Genomic DNA, 22,347 nt, shown 5'->3' on the forward strand with positions numbered 1-22,347 from the left:
ATGAGCTGAAGATGGGAATTTTTTCCATCGTTTTTAGGTTGGTGTGACAGAGATCGAATGAGTCTTGGTGTTCGATCTCCCTCTCGACCTGTGAGGGCACGGGGCACGAGGAACAGAGTACCCTTAATGAAATGGCACGACAATTTATTCCGTAGGGTAGATGGAAGTCGGTCATTTCGGAAGGGGGCGGAGCCATGGCACCCGAGCTCAGTGACCCGGACGGTAAGCGGCGTGGTATCCGAGGACTGGAGGAGCGGATGCGCTCGTTAACCTAGGGGTCATGGGCGAGGGTATAAATAGGGGGCATGGCTTGAGTGATCTGTTCCTTTGTATATGGTTAAACAAACTAACCGAGAAGGAGCCCGTAGCGTGAAGTACTGTGAGTGTTTTCGTGTCTGTGTCTAACCTCTGTGTGTCTTGTGTATTGTTTAGCCACTGAAGGATACTGAGCACGATCCGGAGCTGCAGCCGCAGGCCAGCGATAAAACCGGACTTCACCATTCACGATTTGCACTATCCGAACTGTCTTTGTTTTCACCACTAGCACTATAATCACGCACTGTCAAAACTGTGTCTGTGTTTTGTGTTTTGTGTGGGTGACTGAACGGGACTTTGGGGTTACGGGTCAAACCCGTGGATTACAAATCAGAAGTGATACACGCCGCTGTATCACTTCCAACACTATTATTATTTGCAGGTTTGCCTTAAGGCTCTGGACATTTATTGAATTAAATAAACACCCTTGCACCTGTACCAACGTTGTCTGTGTGATTACTCTGCACTGCACTCACCTGCACGTCGTTACCACTTTGCCACAGTCGGTCATGAGAGTTCAGTCTAGAAATGCAGGCCCAATGTCCCGTTTACAAAACTGTTACTCCAGCGGCCTTAAGATATTGCAGGTTTTGGAAGTCTTACAAACATCTATTCACAGCTTCTTTATTTCATAAATGAAGCTTGCCAGGCAAAAAGATGACAGGAGCATTTTGACAATGCCCTCACAATGTTATGATAGCTGGACAAGATATGTCTGGTATTAGGGAACACATGCTGCAGTAACCTTAACTGTAAAATGCTGAAGCAAAATGTTTTTGCATGGAAGAGTAAAAAATACTCCTTTTGATCTTACCCGAGCAGAGCTTCTGTCTTCTCCTGCTCTGTGCACTTACAAATGTATATGTGTTTGAAAGTGTCCAGGTATTGCCTCAATGTACTCTGTCCACAGAACACCTTACTGTACACTGCTGGTGCAAGACCGTTATTATCCATCAGTTCAATTCTTTCCTGGAAAGGAAAACGAACAGATGTGAGCGATTGTGATCCTGACCCTTATCTCCATAGCTTTTAACAAAACTATGACTGAATACAATTTCCAACAAAAAAATGCCTGGTAAAACAAAAATACATTTCAGAGCTATAGAAAAAGAAAACCCTAAAAGCAACTTTTTCATTGTTTCAAATGAAATAAATAACTAGTATGTTGATAACATACATCCCTTGCCATGTAAATACAACATTTGATCGAGCAGTATCATGAAAAACTATGCACATGTAAAAATGGAAGCGTGACATACAGACAGACTGATGATTAGGTTCCTAGATTATGATGCTCTCATGTGAAGAATGCCCTATTCAAGTTGCTTCACAATTAGAGAAGCTGTTCTTAGATATAAATACAATTGTAAAGTGTGACTCACTGTCCTACAGTATGTATGGGAGCCTCAACTACTTTTGGGGATATACAGTATCGTGGCTGAGATTATGCATGTTTATGTTTGATACAAATCCACATGCTAACCGTAAGATTACAGTGAATTTCAACTAAAGTGCCTCTATCCTTAAAGAATACAAAATAACTTAAAACACAAAACTGATAGAAAACTGGTGTTTTTTTGGCATTTGATTCATGACAACATTGAATGATTGAACAGTTATCATAGGTTTTGTTAATTGGAAGCTCTAAGGATAGCAGCACCAGCATTTAATCATAGGGTAAGTGAGCTGCCTGTTGCACAAACATTTCTACCTTGACAATGGCTTTTGAATATGGCATGTTTGGCACCGTGACTGGTTCTGTTCTCACTGTCTCTTTGCCATCATTCTCAGTTTTCTGTAACGTGACAGTGTTGAGGGTCAGGGTTGGGTCACAGCTTCCAGCCCAGGGAACCTGCTGGCATTCTTTTAACATCTGACAATGAATTGATGCCATTGTACCTGCAACCTGCTTCCTGTGGCAAACACAAGCATAGACAAAGTGTATTTAGCTTTAAAAAGCAACCAAAATAAAATCATTCCTTTATTAAAGTAGCCGTAGTAAATTTGCACTGCAGCTTTTCAGTTTAAACATTCTAGTTTAGCACATTATTCATCACGGTTTGTATACATTTTACCATGTGATTTACAATGTTTAAACTGTGTTTATAATCTACTGTATACACATGTCATTACTTCGAAATTTAAAGGGTGTTTAATCATTCTGCATACGTCACGTTTGCATTGCTTTACCATGCTTTAAAACATAGAAAAGAGGTAGCAAAGTGTTCTACTATATGTTTTACTGTGGGCGCAATATGTTATACCCCCTATTTATTTAAGACAAGTCTTTTCTGTTTTTTCTCTTTACCTTATTTCTTCAGAGTGCTTCTCCAGAATATTGCATTCACTAAGATAGTGTGCTGTTTCATGAAAAACTGCCTCTTGAGTCCAGTCACAAATCCAAATGATGTGACAACACGAAAGGAATCCAGGATATTTTCTAAAATAACAAAACAAAACTTACTACTAGAAAGTTTATGTCTTTAGCCCAATACAATGAAGTATACTTACGGAGAGGAAATTACCATTTATAATATATTCAAAATATACCGTCTATATACAGTATATATATATATATATATATATATATATATATATATATATATATATATATATAATCTCTAGCACATAAGGATTTATATATGACAAATCTAATGCATTCTCTCTCAGGATTATACTCTGTTATACTATGAGGCTGGAAAACACAGTGGTCAAAAATCTCAATTCGAACAAAGAACAATTTGTTTACAAGAACCCCCAGCGAGAGAAAGAGCTTCAAAGAGAAAAAAACAGATCTCTACAGACTAAAAACCTGCTTTTCTGGTTTTCATTGATAAGAAACAGTATCTTGATTCGACAATGGTAGGATTTCAAAAGACATGTGAATTGTGAACCTTTGCCATTCAAATAAGGAGTACCAGCACTCTCTAGTGGTGGTAGTTTTATATGGGATTAAAAAAATGAATTCACGTACGTTTGCAGAGACATAATTTTTATTGCTAATACTCCTAAAAATACAAACACAGTATAATGAAGTTCATTTTATATTAAGATACAACAAACCCCCCATGCATACCAAGCATTGTCAGTCTCGCAGGCAAACACCACACAAAGTATTATTTAACCATTTTATTCCATTGATTGCCGTTTAGGTACCAAACGCTATTTGCATGCTGCATTATTTATTTTGAGATATGTGCATGCGTCAGCGGTTCATTGCATTTTGTCCGTCTGATTACTTACGCTATTATGAATGTATTTTTTAAATGTGAACTTCCGGTTTTATAAATTAGATGTACTTTTAAAACATCAAAACATATCTAGAAAATAATGCAAAATTCTGCATGACATCGTACTTAACAACTTTAGAGGTGTCATGAGTCAGGATTCATACTCAGAGCAGCTGAAGATTCAACTACTTCTGGATTGACTGTTCGCAGTGAAGTATAGAAATAGTTTTGAGGTGGCTGATGATAGAATAGTAAAACAATATAACAATATAACAAGACCTTGTTTCTCTCCATGGATATTGTGAAGCAAAACACCACTAAGTTAAAGTAAGTTATTGCTTTTCTTATGTAAATATTTGTTAAAGTCTATATATGTATATATGTTTGATATTTCAACTGTGTTATTATATTTTTCTGTGTTTTGGAAGACTTTGATATTATCGATATCGGAATATGTGCGCGATATCGATATACCATTTTCATATTGTTGCCCACCACTAGTTTTATGCTTGAAAAGGTGTTTAACTTATTAAAAATCACGAATATTCTTGTGAACTCCTAAATTTTACGAACATTGTACATTTGTTTTATGAAAGTACTTCAAGATTCACTGAAGATGTAAAGGATTCCAGTAAATCTTAAAGATAGTTGGTAAAATTGCCAAAATTGAACGTATGATTATATATTTTGTATGAAAGTGTGTGGAATATCTCCAGGAGATTGAAACAATTTCTCGATAAATACATGTAAATGTAAGATAACTGTATTATTAACATTGTTTATAACATTCTTTATAACACATTAATGTTGCATCATTGACTGTTCATAACAGATCTTTTAACCAGGGATGGCCGTTCTTGTACTCACACAGAGTCAGTTTTCAGCAGCACATGGTTTGGAGGCAGGCACACGATCACCCGTAAACTGGACTTCACTCTGGAAGCAATGTAGCTGACTGGGTCATGAGCAAGATGGGGGTGTTCCTTCTGAAGGGCAGGGTTTATAATCTAGATAGAACAATAGGCAAATCAAACAACTGACATAATGGTGGAGTTCTTTCCCCAGTATAATCAGACATGTAGAGACAGTATATATTTTTAGGACTGTATTGTTTGTATGGTGACTTTTGTACAGCGTCCTGGGATGCCTGTTCATTAAGGGTGCTATGATAGTGTATGTATGGTCATTTTGTAAGTTTTTAGCTACCTGTCACTTTCAGAATTGTTTTTTCTTTCTGCAACTTGTACCACAGATGTTAACAACCTTATTTTTTCACATTCTCTTTACAATGTCCGACAAGGAAACAAAGATTTAAAAGAAAAAAAAAACTGTACTAAAGAGAAAACCAAAATAATGTATCACACACAGACAGTACTGCATCACTGGTACATCACCTGTAAAAGATCATGCATTTCTTCCCTGGAGAAGAGGGGAGCATACTCTCCACTGATCAAAATGCTGTTGATAGCGTCCAGGTAAGAATCGTCCCCAAGCTCCCTGGCCTTTTAAAGAAAGGAGGATACGGCAATAACAAAATGCTGCTCTGAAATACTTACTGTTTGTTTGCGTATTTAAATTGTGTTAACAACCAAGCAATATATTTCTACTTTAAATTGTGTATATTGTAGTGTTTCACAGACAGCTAGAAAACAGGAGAGACAGACACGTTGGTTTCTCGTTCCAAAAGCTTTATTCAGCACTCAGTCACACACACAGCTCCCTGTCAGCTGCTCCGGAACCATGGCAACCACGACACAACCACAACAACAGAGCGTCGCAGCGCCTTTTATAACCCCAGCCCCCCCCACTACTCTATTCAAATCTTACACATCCCATTGGTCCTCAGCCACACACTTTGGGCCAATGGGAACACACTGAACACGTGAACACACAGTGACTTACAGACGGGACCAATCACAGGGGAGACACAGACCAAGCATTACACGACTGATACACCGGGAAGGGCCAATCACAGGGGAGTCAAAGAACATGCCCCCGCGCAGGCTAGGGTCACACAGCAACAGAAACAGAGTTAAACAACGGTGGGAAATACAGAGGGGGAAGGGAACACATTTACAAACAATGGGAAATACATAGACACACACAGCACGTAAACACGCATACACAGAAGTACAGTACAACACAAATGCACAGATCGTTACAATATACGTATATACAGTGGTTTGCAGAAGTATTCACCCCCCTGCAAAGTTTTCACATTTTTGTTGGCACTGTGTCTGAGATGGGAGTCAGTGTTCACACATCAACAATAAGCCGGTCCCTACACAAAGCTGGCCTGTATGGAAGGGTGGCAAGAAAGAAGCCATTACTCAAAAAGCCTCATCTTAAAGCACGTATGGAGTTTGCGAAAAAGCATGTAGATGATACTGCATGCATGTGGAAAAAGGTTTTGTGGTCAGACGAGACAAAAATTGAACTTTTTGGTCTAAATTCCAAGCGTTACGTCTGGCGCAAGCCCAATACTGCACATTACCCAGTCAGCACCATCCCAGCTGTCAAGCATGGTGGTGGCAGCATGTTATGGGGATGCTTCTCTTCAGCAAGGGCTGGGAAGCTTGTCAGGATAGAGGGGAGAATAGATGGTGCAAAGTACAGGCGAATCCTTGAGGAAAACCTGTTTGAGTCAGCCAAGACTCTGAAACTGGGGAGGAAATTTACATTTCAGCAGGACAATGACCCAGAGCCAAAGCCACACTGGAGTGGTTGAACAAGAACATAATTCATGTTCTTGAGTGGTCCAGTCAAAGTCCTGACTTGAATCCAATCGAAAATGTATGGTGAGATGTGAGGTGCTTCTACCAAGTACTGACTTAAGGGGTTGAATACTTATGCAACCAGTAAATTTCATTTTGTACATTTTCTTTGCAAGTTTTGCTGACATTTAACCTCCTCCTCATATAACAGTGTTCAGTTTAACCCCTACAGCTTTGAATAAAAAAAAGTTTGTTTGAAAAACTGTGCACACATTATTTGTAATTCAACAAAATGTGACATTATTGATAGGCAGTGAATACTTCTGCAAACTTTAATTTAGTGTTAAGTCATAAATTTGCTTTTTTCTCAATTGCTTAAATGTAGAAAATCCTTTATTCCTACTAGTCATGCATCAAATTCCCCGACCAAAAATTGTAGTAACACCTCCATATTAAAATTATGTGCAAGATGAAATTAAACAAACTTACTGTCAGCAACAAAGCTGCCACCTTTCTGTCTGTAGCTGCATGTCGCACTGCTGATTTCAGACTGTTGAAGAAGTGAGCCTTTTGTGAGGTGTCGACTCGTTGAAGAGGTATGTCAGCGATGTAGAGTGCAAGCTTCAGCAGTGTCCGCAGGTGGCTGCCTGGAGAATTCACTATCACGAGGTTGCCGCTGTTTAATTCAAAGGAGAAGCAGTAGGTTCATGACTGTTTATGGTGTTTATGCAATGTACAGGGCAGCATGTTGCAGAAAAGGAACCCAGTTTAAGCACATACCAGGTTAACACTTCTAGTTCCACCAATTTTGTACCTGGAACAGTCCTCGGCTGAACCAGAAATGGAAGCAAAAAGCAGTGCTTTATCCCAATGTCCAATGCTGTTGTGGAAAAACTATCGGTTTTGGAGAGACAGACATTTACTCAATTCACCCAATTCACTTTGAATTAGAGTGGCATTTTAGTTTCAAAAGACTGCGCTGTGGTATGAATTCAAGCAGATGCAAAGACTATTTAAGTGTAAAATGTAAAGTAGATAACTAAAGTGTAATTGTAACAGAAGCAATACATTTCTAAAAGACTTTACCTGTGCCGATAGGCAAGGACCCGATGGATTCGCACTACGTGAGTCAGAGTGTTTTCAGACAGTTTAATATCCAGTGGTTGATTCCCAAGCTCTCCGTTGTATTGCTTCAGGTAGGCCTGAAGACAGCCATGCACTGCATCTATTCCTCTCACTGTCTGTAACTGAACCTTGAAGAGGGAAGGACAGCACGCACATTTCAACTTTTCTGCACAAGATTACAAAACTTACACTTTAATATTCTATTTACTGACCCTTTAAGTTCTGTATGAGATTTGCAATCATTCTGGGTGGTTCTTTTTGCATTACTGATTTTTTTTTTTTTAGTACTATTTATTTAATTAGCTTTTTGATGTGTTGGTGATTTGACCTGAGTTCAGGTGTTTTATTAATAGTTCCCTCCTTATACTGTGGCTGGTTTTCAAGATTATTTGATGAAAGTGAAATTATACCTGCACTCCCTTATCTGAATTCCAGGCTGACTGCTGTTTGGTTATTTTCTCATCTATCGGAAAAGTCACAATGTGCTCATGCGAAGAATCATGATGGGAACCAGGGACATGCTGCAAAAAAAAGAAAAAAAGAAAAAATAAATAAATATTACTATATATAGATATATACAGTACACATGACACTTTGCATATACAGTACACATGACACAATCCTAATTTCAGTTCAGTTTGTTTTTATAGTTCTTTTTTATTTCTTGTTTTATTCAATTTAACACCACCAGTTTCATCTGTACCTGCATCTGCTGCGACAAATTCCTGTTTACTCCAGTCTTTAAATAACTACAAATATCTTTTGAAAGGCAAAAACACACCGGTTCATTTTCCAAAACTAGAACCAGTCATCTGAGTAGCATACGGTAGTTTGAAGGGCTCTTAATCACTTCCAAATTGTTTATTTCATATTTTTAATACATTTTTCTTAAAAGAATAGGAGCTAATTAATGATGCTTTGAAAATATGTTTGAAAAGAAAAAAGCATACCTGTTCAATGATGTTCTCCAGCTGATCATGAAACCAGTTAAGATCAGCATATTGACACAGTCTGTCTCCAACGACATGTCGCATTTCATGCTTCCAGAAACAAAGTACCATGAATGTATCCTCTCGACGTTCATAAGATAAGTTGCAGAGACACTGGGAAACAGATACAAGTATAGTTAAAATAGTGTTAGCATATCTATGGGAAATACTTGGCAAAACTGAAGATTCTCTGCATGTAATAATGCAGGTTCTGCATTAGATGTTAGGTGCAGTTGTTTTTAAAATCTACTGCTAAGTGTGGTGTCCTCATCAGTGGGGGAATAGTGATGGAATTCAATGGGTTCTGACAGGGAGTTCCTATCACCTTGGTTGCAAAGCCCTAGTTCGGGATAGCCATAGTTAGCAGGGTCATCCCAGTATAGAGTATAACTGGGATGATCAGTTTGTAGGTTGTTTAGAGAGAATCTACAGAACATCTTAGATGGTGAAAATAGGCTATTGGCTAGACACAGGGGCGGAGTCTGTATTGGGTTACAGTATTGACATGACACTCAATTTTGGCATATATAAATGTGGGACAAAATGATTGGACACTAGAATTAAAAACCAATAACTAAATAAAGTAAACTTACCTGGAAAACCCGGGCAATTTCTCTTAAAGAGAACAGGTAATGTTGCCTTCCTTGGTCTGCGGAAGGGCGCAGGGATCTCTTAATGGATTCCAATATACTGCATGAGGCTGAGACTAGTACATTATGTAAGTTGCCCTCCAATTGTTGCCCATCATTTTTCATCATGTTGGCCTGGATATGTACACAAACAAAATGACGGAATAGTACAAGAACATGATTCTATTAATTATTTTTAGTTAATGTAGCATGTTGAAAATCCATACCTGGAGAATGGAGAAGATAACTTGGCTGAGTTTAGATCCCTCAGGAAATGGGAGGTTTAGCACTGCAAAGTGCCGCTGAAATCAACATTTTAGAAGTTACATTAATTTACAATATTATTCATGCACTAATACAAAGCTGATTTTTTTTTTTTTTTTTTTATTGAATCACTTCTGTTCATATATCACTTTTGGTTCTTATAGGGTTAGACTTTTTAGAAGATACACATTACTTTACCTTTGCTGTATCCTGTGTTGTACGTATTGCAGCAGTTGAAAATAATGCAGATTGTTTTTATATTTTTACTCTCAGATGCATTTCTCAACTTTTACTTGAGATACAGAAAAAAGAGAATTTCTCACAATACCAAAGCAGGTACTCACCAAAAGTCTCTGTGAAATACTGTGTGTGCTGTCACTCGGGTACTCAGGCAATGACATGGCAGCCTGTACTACAAGCGCTTCAATTTGGCGCCATTCGAATGGTTTGCTATGTTTCACTAACACTTTATCATCCAGGACCTGCCGCAACAGCTAATACAAGAAAACAGAATCTAATTATAACAGAACATAATTATAAATATATACAGTTTGTACATTTATCCGATGTGCTTAAGAAAACACTATTAATAACATTTAACAAATAGTTTATATTTTTTTTACCTACATTTTGTTAAAAAAAAAGAAGATAAATTCGATTTTTCACAGAATATACAGGCCATCCCAGAGCCCCATCTTGTTGTTTTGGATTAAAACACAGGAGGTATGGTCTTTCTCCTGTTTAGAGAATATGCTGCTGCACAGTTATAAAGATGGAAGAATGTTACTGTACCTCACCACAGCACTGAGACTCTGGAAGACTGATATCATCGATGAAAATCTGCAAAGTTTTCCCTTCTCTTGCACCATACACAAAACCTACCAGGAATATAAATAAACACATATCAGAGCCTGACATTCGGTCATACTATTCTGAGCAGGAGTTCCAATTCAGGGTTTAAATCATTATTATAGTTCTAAAGTTTTGGCATATGCTACTATTTCAAAGACCACTCTGTCAATGAAAAGTTTGCTGCTGCTTCCTGGTACCTAATGAATGAATGTGTTGTAGTTTAGACTCACTCCAATGGTATAGCAGCAATCTGATCTTGTAATCTACAGCAAGGTATTAGGAGGCAGTCATTTATCTATAAGGTTATATTTGCAAATCCATACTTACTGTTAAAGAAAACTAACATACAAAAGAAGGACAATAAAATGGAGACCAGTGATGTTAATAAAAAAAGCTAATAAGGCTTATTATCTCCAACAGAATATATACAGTATTATATGAAATACCTGAATGTGTATGCTGAAAATTAGCATGGCTAATGTATGATACCACTCTGTTCGTTTAGATAATGCTGATAATGCATGTAACCTTTTACACAGCACAAATGGAAAATGATTTATCTAGGATTATAATTTTTTTTTTTTTTTTTTTTTAAACATGCCAAATGTTTCTATATTTGATTTCTGGGTTAATCACTCTATTCAGTTTACTCTTCATTATATTAATGTTCATGCTGGCTCTTACCTTGTCTGTGAATAGTGCTCTCCTCAAACATTTTCTGCAGGTTTTTAGCTTTCGACGCTCCCGAGAACACCATTCTCTTAACTAAAGTGTGGGATTTATCTAGAGAGAGATTTAGAAAAAAGGTCTGAGGTAAGTCACAAGTGGTGAGAATTTTCAACGAATGATATAAAATACATATATTTTTATTTGTAACAAAAACATACCCTGTGCATAAATAAAGTCATTTATCAGTGCTGTCTTCCCAGAACCCGGGGATCCCACCAGCAGCACATTCTGAGAGGCCATGTCTGCGTATTCCATGAATGTGCGAACTGCAAGCTGGTGAAGCAAAGTTCATAGTACATAAAAGAATAACATTGTACTGCACTTGAGAGAGAAAAAAAAACATCATTATCAATGTAATTATACAAATTAATGCAGTACTTTTTAAAATGTTATTAAAACTGAAACTGGACGAGAGCTGTAAACAGTTCACATTGGAGCAACATTCCAAATTCCTGTTTTCAATAAAGTTACACGTGGCCCACAGCTCCGGATTGCCTTGAGTGTGGCTCGAAGTGGGAAAGAGGGTGGAGAAAGGAAGCCTCAATTTAAATCAAGTAATCATTCATTTACGGTAAATACCACACTGATTCATATGAACTTCCCATTAACTGTTAACCTATATCCTTCTGCTTAAGGTCTGCAGCAAGCCTTTTTATGGAATGTGAAGGTTTCCACAGTTGAGGCACCTACCGTGTCTACGGTCTCCACAAAGACTTCCCCCAGAATGTCTGTCTGCCTTGTGCGATTGTGCTCTGAGATCCGAGACTGCCAGAGGTCCCACTCCCCTGACTCGTCCACGTAGTAATTAAACACAGAGACCTCATCATCATAGTCTGGCAAGCTAGACAATATGAAAGAAAAAACAAGACTGGCATCAGGTTGACTAGAATTAAAAAGATATTCCTAATGGTCAAACAAAACACACACAGGAATGTTTATACATGGTAAGCACTGCTCATATTGCACAGTGGTACTGACATGGTACAATGGTACTGTGGTACTATTCAACTTCTTCCTCATAACTTTGTAGCTACCCTTGTGATAGAGAATTGTCATTGTAGTGGCACAGCTTTGCCACTGAAAGATCATTCAACACAGGAAACTACAGGTAGCCTTATAGATAGGCTTGCTACTATTCAATATTTATTTTTTTGCGAAATCGATGATTAATATCGATGTTTATTTTAGAAAGAATTTATGGGTTTTTTTCAATCTTTATTTTTCAATTCAAGCAGAGAATGGGTGAAATTTACTTTTATGCTTTAAAAAAACCTGACTTTTTATGCCATTGAGAAACGTGTCATTTAGCAAAACCCCTTTATCATATTCAACATGCAACAAAACTTGCACTTATTATTCAGAGTCTGAGCTCCGCCCCTCTCCTGCTTAAGCAAAGCTGGGCTCACTGGAAGGCAACGCCGACGGGCTTGCTTCGTCCTGCCGCGGAGATTTCAGCTGTCGGTCAGGGTATTGTGCACAATACTCATTAAGTGTTTTCCTCTTGCACCCAATTTTCAAATCAAACTATAACTTTCACCATATACCTATAGCAAAAGCTGACAGCGACCAATAGCCATTCAGAATGGAACAGAGACGGGACAAGTATAGAAACTACACAAACTAGAGATGATTTCTAACTGATTATTTTTGGTAAGAAAATAAATAGGGACATTTATCCTATGTAAATTTATTTCCGTCAAACTCATATTTTTGGGGAATTCAACGTTTAACAAGCTTTATCGATTAAAATCGAAAAGTAGCAAGCCTACTTATAGACTAAAATGTTATTTTGGTAACAATTTTAACTTACGTTGAAGTGTGGGATTTCAGGATGTCACTAAACCTTTTTTTATCAGATCTTCCCAGCAGTCCTCCAACAGTCCAGATGAGGCAAAACAGGAAGAGCCTCTCGATGTGTAGCGGGCCTCCCAGGCTTTGGGCCTTCTCATGCAACATGGCTCCTAGCAGGTTGGTGATTGTTTGAAAAAGGCCAACTTCAGTCAAAGGAACTGGAGACCTAAACACCACACATCACACAAGGAAATTTGAAAAACAGCTGTTATGAAAGAGAAATAAAAACTTGAAATGCAGTAAACCTTTAGGGCCATATTGAAAGGTTTTCTAAAAATAAAATTAAAAATTAAAAAAAGCTTCCAGTAAGTTATTTACTTATTTATTTATTTATTTTTGGTTTGTTTTTTGTTCTGTAACGTTAGCAGTTGTTTTTTCCTTTTACAAATTATTACCCAAACCAGCTGGGACAAGGGAGTGTATTAACAATTTGTATACATAATCAAATTATTACTGCAAAATTGTTAATATGGTACTCCCAATCAAATGTGCTGTACAGTAAATATCATAGATACTGTAGACGATTAGTACATTTTCTTTGACAACAGGACTAATTATCAAGGGGTTGTTAGGATAACACAGATGTCTATAAAGTTGATGTTCAGATATTCCAGTATTATTTTATGTGACATATGTTTGGTTTCTTACTTGATATCACGAAGAATGTAATTAAAAACAGGGTCCAAAGCTGTATTAAAAGCCTCAGACAAAACCTAGAATACAAAAGTGAAAAAACATGGTTAACCCAAAACTTTTAAACACCTATCTTAAAAACACTATACCTATATCCAGTACCACTTTTATTGATGCTCTTGTTTATCATTTATTTTACTTTGAAAAGTGAAATAAATATATACATAACTACACAGTAGCCCTCTCCTCAATGTCATGTCTGCTATCTTTGCTGGGCAGTTCATTTTGAGTTAGAACAAATAAAATAAAAAAAATGTTGTGCCATCCTGCTTTACTGAAGCCTTTTAACAGGTAAATGGCACTTTAGTTAAATATATCGATCCAGCACAGACAGCACGTTGGGAACCAGCATGGAGGAGAGGGCTGTTCTGAAGAGTTGTATCTTTTGAGAAGCTGTACATTTATCTAAAGCTAATCAAGGGTAGGATTTTTTTTAATGAAATGGTTATTTTTCTACAATCTAGTAGTACATTTCTACTTACAATATTTTCTTGTTCATTTCTTCCTGCTAACCAGGCTTTGGCCAATGGTCTCCAGCCAGTTATTTTGCTGTCGATATACAATATGCCCTGTGGAAACAGAACAAACTGCTAAGAAATGGAAGGTTTACAATGTATGTCAAACCATCCACTGTGCATAGCCCTGAGCCACCACTGCCTCCCACAAGCACCTCATTCAAGAGGATGAGTAGTTGGGTCACATTTCCAGGCTTCAAGGAATACATCTGATTTGTGCCCTTTTATTTTTTTCTTTGGCTCCAAAAACTCGAATGGGGTTGCAGACTTGTTTTAATGCAGGTCTTTGCTGTCTACCAATGGCACATCTTTGAATGATCAAAGGATAAGCTGTTTGTTAATAACTTGCCTTTCTTAATGAAGAACAGGCGATCCACTACAGATTACTTTAATTCCAATGTCTTCAAACCAAATCTTTGGAAGCTTTGAGAAATGTTTAACAGGGGTAGAAAGTTCCTGTTTAAGCATTATCATTTCAACTATTGAGTGAGGTATTATTTTATGTGGCATGTGTTTGTTAGGCTCTTGCTTCACTCACTGCTCTGGAAATAGATGCTGGGGAAGCCAGCTCGAGTTCCGATGTCTCAAAAAGAAGCTGCATGTTGCTTGTTATTTTCAGGTGTTCTCCATTGCTCAACTGCAAAACCTAGAGAAAAAAGATGAACAAAAACAAAGCATCCACGTGTCACAACAGAGTGCATTCATTTGCTGTGCAACCCTGTAGGATATATAAGCCGTTTCTGATATCGTTACCACAAGCACAACCTAAATATTGCTGTCTGTACAAGTCATCTGAAATAATCAAAGTCTTGAAAGTACAGTAAACATCTTAAACAGCAGGCAATACAATACAGCCTGCCAGATACTGTACATAATTTAAATCCTTTTTTCCTTTTTTTTTTTTTTTAATAAACTTCAGTATTTTATCTGCAGTGATAACATCTGTTGCAAACAAAGGGAAGAGAAGTCTTTAAACAGTACCTTTTCTTGTCCCAGAACGCTATTGAAGTTGTCCACCCAGCTTGAAGTTAGCGGTCCATCAAAGCAGAGCCAAGTGTTGCTACAATTCTTTTAAGGAAAGACATGTGGAATAAGAGTTCTACTGCACATTAAACCACTTACAGCTGAATACGACACAAGACAAAAATAAATTGTAGAGGACTAAAACAATTGTAACGGTATAAGATCAGTTTTACGTGGTCAATTGAGTGGCCATTATAAGGAGGTTTAACTCTAGTGTCCTCATCCCTAACAGTCACGTAACGTAAAACACATATTTACCCTTATAGCCTTTCTCCAGGCACTGGTGATGATACCATCCTCCCAGTTCTGAGAAGGAAGCTGTGAGCCAAAGAGCAGTGTGAATTCATCCACAGCAAGCGGGTTGAATTTGACAAGTCTGTGACGGATTGGCTCATTCCTCATAACCACAGGGCTCCCAGCTTGCTGCTGTTGGCGGCCTGCTGGAAGGAGGCTCAGGGCCTGAACCAGAGTGGAGATACAGGAGCTTTTACCAGCCCCAGGAGGACCAGCCACAATAATGCCTGCAGGAGAGATGCAGGAGTTGTTCAATGACATTTCAATTCATTATTGTGATAGCATCCATAACATCAAAACTCTCAATCAGAATTCTAAGGTATAACTATAAGAAACTAAGTCAAGTAGACAAAGTTTCAGCTGGCGTCCTCTTCAGTACTGTACTTTCACCTTCAGGGCTTGATACCGAATCTGTCTTACCGTGATGCACTTGGGATAAACTGTAGAGCTGCTTGACTTTGTTCACCCATGGAGCATGAGGAATTAGATTCTTATCCTTGGCCGATGTTAAAATAGCATTGTCTATGCAATTCTGAGGAGACTGGAGGTATCCATTTGGGCTTGACAAGTCCAGCAGTACTCCAAATATGTCCCTCACAATTTGATTAAAAACTGAAAGATCCTGTAAAAAAAGGATTATTCAGCGATGCATTTGTTATAGACACAATTCCATGTCCTTCGAAATTCTGACACAAAAAGAAAATATGTTCAGATCTCAAGGCTGATGGTTAAGTTCACAAGCTTTGTTAAAATATATGCAAGTTTTCTCAACCACCATCAGCCTTTTCTAGGCCTAAATATTAAATTTACCAGTGATGCTTGTCTGCTTAAAAATAGCTAATTGAGCAGCAACAGCATGGCTTGTTAACCCACTCAAGACACCCATGCCAACTCCATTCAACTTTCAAATGGGTCCTCTGGTCCTGATTTCTGTGATACGTTTGAAATAGTGACTTTATTTACCACTTTGACAATTTATAAAAAAATTTAAGCGGTCTCCTCTTGCTCTTTTACAAAGCTGTATCATGCTATTGCTTGGCTTTATGACACTTTGCTGTAATTTCACAATGGTATACCACAGTAAACTAGTACAGGGGTTGCGTGGAGGCCATAGCGAACAGAAGCCCATTAAGACTTACATCTCCTTCCATCCTGGGCGCAATGCATTCCAGCAGAGTCTCTCCTACCAATGCATGGTCTAGTCTAGCGGCAGTTGTCATAGCGTTGTTGCTCACCGCCCTTGTTTTTCTATCAGTGCTAGGCACTGTCTTCAGACTTGGTGACAGACCTACAAAAACGCAATTTAAAACAGTTGGCTCCTGTACAATTTACATCTGTCTACATACCATGTTTTTTTATATCATTAATGTTGCTTTAAATTACATATTAAAAAAAAAACACTGACAAAGTAGAAGACAAGATAAAGAAATAACAACATGTAGCATACTGTACACCAACTTAAGAGACTAACAGAAACTCTAAATTAATATACAACATATTATAATATACAGAGCTACCTCATTATAACAAAGCTGTTCTGTATAAGAACATTTACAAACGAGAGGTGGCCATTTCCCCTTCTAAGCTCATTCGGTTTAATCTAAGCTCGTCCATACACACATACTAAATATACATGTGATTCCCTACAAATCGCCGAACTGGTAACGTTTGTATGACCATGGCTCTCAGTTTTTCTCAATATGCCATTTCCCCGGGACTTGTATTCACATAGAACGATGAGGGAGCACTGCATACAGTTCCTATGAAAGGTTCTTACTCATTGCAGAACCACTGAAGGGCTGAGTGGAGGTGATGCTACTGGACCTGGAAGTCCTTTCCCCCTCATTCCTGATCTCCAGCCTGTCGTGTCTGCCGTCTGCTCTCTCCTCCCTGCCGGCCTCCTTCTTCTGAGCAGCTCGCTTGAGCACGGGCACCAGCGAGGACAGACTCAGGTGATGGTGCACTTTCTCTGGGCTGAAATAAAATAATTAAAATACACAAAAGACTAGATTATAAAATGACAAATAACCCAACTAAAAATTGTTATGCTTAGACATCTAACAGCATTCTGCAATTATCATTATCACAGGTTTTGTTTTAGGTACTTCTTTAAAAGATGCTATAAAGATAGTGGCAGAATAATCAATGTATTCACAGCTCCCAAACTGAGTTTGCTGTCTACAACTATAACAGACTACAGAATAAAAACGGATGTATTAATCAAGGTAGAGATGTTTCATTGTGTGTACTAACAGTTGGTCTTTCACCAGTTCAGTAACAAGTTGAAGCCGGTGCGCTAGCATTTTGGGGCTTTTGAATCCAAAAGCAGTGAGGTTTGCTCTGAGAATGACATTTTGGTCTGGTGCTGTCAGGGAGACAGTCCGGAACAAAGCGAGGACATCGCTCGGAAGCTTCTTATACTCAGACTTGCAGTGGACAGTCAGGAGCAGCGCAACATTTCTGTTCAAAGTAATCTGGGGACCAAGAGAATATTATATTTTAAGTGGTGTGATAAAAAGGTTATTAAGGTTAAAAATTAGGTATATTGTAGTTGGTTTCTGGCCAACCAAAAGTGTGTCCTTTGTATGAATTTTAGTATAGATCATGTAGAATATCTGTAACTAGTTAAACTAATGGGGGGATCTCCTGGATTGAATCAACCAGCTATAAGTGGTTATCCTGGGATTGCCCCTAAAAACAGGTGATTGCTGAAATCCAAGGGTATTCCCCAGTTCTGTAAAATGCTCAAATAAAATCCAGGGGTGGGATATCCTGGCAGGGTTCAAGGTGATCAAATCAACCCCATGTTCATTTATTTAGGGTTCCAGGGTTAATTCACTTTCTTAAAATCATGAACCCAAAATCTGGAGTCAAGTGGTGTAAGAAAAAACTGACCTCTTTTCCATCTCCCAAAATGCACGTGTTGAGCTTTGCTTTCAGATTGTCATACAGAGTCTGTGCACCGAACATAAATGTAGAGACTGACTGCTTTGTCAGCAAGTGGAAGTCATCGAAACCCACCCAACATCCATCCTGCAGCATCAGAATAAGGACGTTTGTCAGGTTTATGAAACAAAATCATTATCTAACTGGCTTTTCCCCTGCAATCAATTTGAGTGTTACAATTAACTAATATATTCTTCTTGTTTTGTATTATATTCTGTTTCACTCATTACATCCTGGTTTTAGTGTGGCCTGACTTCCAAGTACAGTGTGTGACCATTAATCTGTCCCCTTGCAATATTCTGCCACCAGTGGATGTAAGAAACACATCAGTAAGAAATACCACATAGAACAAATGTGGTATTTCACACATCCATTTTGGTGTTGCAGGGGGACAGGTTAATGGTTGCAAGGTTTGTTAGGCATAATTCTGTGAACAATATTGAGGCCACATGGATACTTTAAACTTCTGAGCTTTAAAAAGTCGCCAGGATGTAACTAAAACAAAAAAATGATACAGTGTGAATCTAAACAACCAAATTGATCTTTAACTCAAGATGTATTTGCTCTTTAAAAACAGCTCTTTTTCATGAGAAGGGTCTTTTGAATATATTTTTAAATGAATCCTTTCTGGAAAAATCAGACTACCATATTCCTTATGGCATTCTGTTAGCTCCGTATCCACACACTTTTATCTAATATTAAAATGATAGCGTGCTTACCCTTGCTGCCCCGTGTTGCACCGCTGTGATCGTGGCTGGATCTGTATATGAAGAGCAGTTGAACAGAAGAAGGAACTTCCCCAAAAGATGGGCAAAACCCTGTTTAAAATCAAACAGATTACAGCTTCTAGGAGACTAAACATGGAAACATCATAATGTAAGAATGCTGTATTTCAGGCAATGACAACAGAAATATTTAGCAGATTTAAGCGGATTCAGAAGGTTTTATGATCCCTGCTTGCCTTAACAGTCTCAGTCTTGCCAGTCCCATGGTCTCCTAGAACAACTGCACCACTTGTTTTCTGTATTATCTAAAACACAAGGTGAGAAAGGATGCCTTCATCAATATTAGGAACTGAGGGAGAGGATAATAGTACTGAATCGCAGCTATGTCAGTGATTAATTGTGTAATCCGGTTACAAATGAAAATCACTTTGCTCATGTTGGTGTTGTCCTTGAAGAGTTATAAACTGACCACTTATTAACATTACTAAAGCCTCACTAAAGGCTAAAATCTGAACTGTAAATATTTATAACCTTTCTGAGGCCTCATCGCCTGAAGCTGAAAGTAACATCGCTATGCTTCGCAAGCACAAACGACAAATGTATTTTGTTTTATTTAACTACTTTCCCCCAGTCAAGTATACAAAACCTAAAAATTCATCAAAATTAAAAACATTAACAATTAACATTGCATATCTTTATAGACATATAATCACACTAATACCCTCAACAGACCAGTTGACCAATAACTGCGGCAAGTTGATAATTTATTTGGTGTTGGGTACTGTTGTTTGAAAGAGGTCTAAAGAAGAGTAGGGGTACTAGATTAAAGAGTTGGCTTCAGTTATGCTGCTAAAATCATATGTATGGTAGACTTAAATGAGACAGATACGTTTGCATGCTTACATGGGACAGAGAAAGAAAAGACTTCTCGGTTATTGGATTCATTGTGACAGGGACTGCAGCACCATAGAACTCGTGGCCAGACTCATACTGGGCATCATGTATACATAAATTGTGGCTGTTACTTCCATCTGTTAAACCAAACATGAACAATTAGCATGGTTCTCAAAACAGGGGTCAAACCAAAGTGGTCAAATATTCATTGAGGCCTTGTGAAAACAATTAGGGTCAGCAATGGGAATGTGGCAGCCTGATTTTTTACATGCTACTTGATAACAGGTCCATTTATAAAGGTTTACTGTGGTTTACCATGGCAGAAGCATAATGAAAGCATGGTAAAGCATTGGCAAGCACAGCAAAGAACAACGCAAACTATAAAAAATGTTTACAGTAATATTGTTGCTAACAGTAATATGCTGTGACAAATTTCCAAACAACATTAAGAAGTGTTATTTTACTGAATTGTGTGGACACACAGGCAATTTACAAATGACAATGCAAGACTCTGAGGTGGAGGATCAATTTAAAGGTAAATGTTGTTCACCTGTTTCATGCCAGTAAAACCGCAATGCTCTTCTCCATTCAAAATCTGTGACCTCCCGGACTTTGTGAGCATTTAGACTTTCCATCACCTCCCGTAAATAAACTGCAAACTGTTTGGAAAAAATCAAATAAAATTAGAAAACATCTTTCCACCAATCAGAAAAGAAGCACGACATTATTAAATGGTTGGAGCTAAATTCTTTAAATGGCTGTGTGGCAGGATGGAAGCCCTGCATGGCTAAACAGTGTGTGTGTGTGTGTGTGCGTGTGTGTGTGCATGTGTGCGTGTGGGGGGGGGAGTTAAGAAAAGAGTGATTTATTTTGAATCACATGGGGAATGTCGCCATTCCCTAATTAGGTAATTGAGTGCTAATTGGGGAGTGGACACATGTATATAAAAGACGGTAAATCCTTTGTTTGATGGAGGAGTTTAGGGTGAGTTTGTGAATTGTGTTTGTACTGTGCTTTTGAAATGTGTAGTGAAGGTGAATGCCCAGCCTACCAGTGCTTATTATTTAGTTTGAACCTTTTATTTTGGCCCCTGTGATGTGTTTACTTTGTGCTGTGTTCATTAAAGTGTGCTTTGTGCGTAAAACTGCAGCTTTCTGTCTCTGGGTTTACTTCTTGCCAGTAACCAGTCTTGGCCGTGACACTACCCTTTCACAGGCTGGAGCTGAAGTAATGCATTCTACCAGTCTGGGTTATCTAGGCTAATAGTGAGTTTAAAAATTAATGCCACATACCATGACCATGTTTTCCAGTTTTAGTTTCTGGCTGTAAGTCACAGATTCATCATTATGTCTCCATGTGCCCTTGGAGATGATGGTAGAAAGCCTGAAAATCATTCCTGCGTATTTCTTCAAAGCTCCTGGAAGAGCCTTGCGGTCAGACTTGAAATCAGTAATAGCAGCCTCACAGTCCCTGGTCCAGCAGTACAGCAAGCCCAGTCTTGCTATTTGAAAGGGATTCTGGAAAGAACAATTGTGCAATATCACAGACAATACTTCCCTAGGATGCAACATTGCACAGCTCTTTGTGAAGGGGATTTCATTTCAACCCTGTTTATTATACAAGTGGTTGAACAATAAAACTAGAAACACCCACAATGTGTAGAACACACTTTTGTGTAAACGGGAATTCTCGTATTTGGTTAATTCATGAAGTAAAGCTATCCTGTATAATATATAAAAGGATGTCTACGTGGCCCGACATCCCATTCACAATGTCATGGCAGGTGTTTCTGATTTTTGTTCCAACCCCTCTATATGTGCTCTGTCTGCTTCTTGTGATAATTTCTTACTAGTAAATTCTGTAAATTAAATCACTATCAGGCATTTTGCTTCCCTTTTTGAATGAACTTATTACTGTATGAGTTTATTTTAAATTGTTCAGCCCAGAAAAAAATTATCTAATAGGACAATGATTAATCAATATAATGGGAGTGAATAAAAATAAATGCACACGCTTCCTGTTCCTACCCTGTATGTCCACTCATCAATGCTAACTCCCTGACTGATGTCCATGGCTGCCTTATTAATGCAGCTCTCCAGGGTCCTGAAAATTGCACACTGCAAGTCAGTGAGCCACTCCTCCACTGCCAAAGAAATGGGAACCTGAACAAATGAAAAACAAAATAAAAATGATAACTAAAACCTAAAATGATTTTGTTTTTATTTATTTAATTACAGATCAATGCCAGTACCCATTTGGCTCTGTACTGTGCATACATGTTTCTTTTTTATATATAATTGTATATCTGTCAATCACCACTAAATTCACTGTACCTCTTCATCTAACTGAAGATGTTCGCCATCTTCTGCGATCACCGACACAGCTTGCATAGCTCTATTTGGCTCCCGGCCACTAGCTGGTAGAGGACTTCCCATTGAAACACCAGCCTGAGAAAGAAATACAGAAAGAAAGAAAAAACCTATTCAGTTTCAGCAAGACAAACTTTAGTTTTTAGCCATCAAGAATTTTTGGAGCTACATTTCTCATTTTACATGTGTT

At 38.1% G+C, this 22,347-nt stretch overlaps 1 protein-coding gene across 1 annotated transcript in view; it reads right to left on the bottom strand.

Moving 5' to 3' along the window:
* The window catches only part of LOC117411202 (dynein axonemal heavy chain 8-like), an 88,103-nt gene that overhangs the window by 37,304 nt on the left and 28,452 nt on the right, over positions 1–22,347 (bottom strand). Inside the window, exons 40-73 of the mRNA XM_034018494.3 lie at positions 22,122–22,235; positions 21,816–21,950; positions 21,081–21,305; positions 20,339–20,447; positions 19,798–19,925; positions 19,131–19,199; positions 18,889–18,987; positions 18,119–18,256; positions 17,477–17,697; positions 17,001–17,197; positions 16,363–16,511; positions 15,644–15,845; positions 15,188–15,450; positions 14,888–14,974; positions 14,445–14,552; positions 13,874–13,960; positions 13,347–13,411; positions 12,658–12,864; positions 11,538–11,688; positions 11,006–11,120; positions 10,803–10,901; positions 10,059–10,144; positions 9,611–9,760; positions 9,230–9,304; positions 8,967–9,137; positions 8,335–8,487; positions 7,795–7,905; positions 7,346–7,512; positions 6,749–6,935; positions 4,940–5,047; positions 4,413–4,552; positions 2,624–2,755; positions 2,027–2,228; positions 1,130–1,284 (exon numbers count right to left, since the gene is read on the bottom strand). Coding sequence (XP_033874385.3) covers positions 1,130–1,284; positions 2,027–2,228; positions 2,624–2,755; positions 4,413–4,552; positions 4,940–5,047; positions 6,749–6,935; positions 7,346–7,512; positions 7,795–7,905; positions 8,335–8,487; positions 8,967–9,137; positions 9,230–9,304; positions 9,611–9,760; positions 10,059–10,144; positions 10,803–10,901; positions 11,006–11,120; positions 11,538–11,688; positions 12,658–12,864; positions 13,347–13,411; positions 13,874–13,960; positions 14,445–14,552; positions 14,888–14,974; positions 15,188–15,450; positions 15,644–15,845; positions 16,363–16,511; positions 17,001–17,197; positions 17,477–17,697; positions 18,119–18,256; positions 18,889–18,987; positions 19,131–19,199; positions 19,798–19,925; positions 20,339–20,447; positions 21,081–21,305; positions 21,816–21,950; positions 22,122–22,235 — 4,805 coding nt within the window. The remainder of the gene's footprint in view (positions 1–1,129; positions 1,285–2,026; positions 2,229–2,623; positions 2,756–4,412; positions 4,553–4,939; positions 5,048–6,748; positions 6,936–7,345; positions 7,513–7,794; positions 7,906–8,334; positions 8,488–8,966; positions 9,138–9,229; positions 9,305–9,610; positions 9,761–10,058; positions 10,145–10,802; positions 10,902–11,005; positions 11,121–11,537; positions 11,689–12,657; positions 12,865–13,346; positions 13,412–13,873; positions 13,961–14,444; positions 14,553–14,887; positions 14,975–15,187; positions 15,451–15,643; positions 15,846–16,362; positions 16,512–17,000; positions 17,198–17,476; positions 17,698–18,118; positions 18,257–18,888; positions 18,988–19,130; positions 19,200–19,797; positions 19,926–20,338; positions 20,448–21,080; positions 21,306–21,815; positions 21,951–22,121; positions 22,236–22,347) is intronic.

This window comes from Acipenser ruthenus, chromosome 6, assembly GCF_902713425.1.
Source record: "Acipenser ruthenus chromosome 6, fAciRut3.2 maternal haplotype, whole genome shotgun sequence".
Taxonomy (NCBI): domain Eukaryota; kingdom Metazoa; phylum Chordata; class Actinopteri; order Acipenseriformes; family Acipenseridae; genus Acipenser; species Acipenser ruthenus.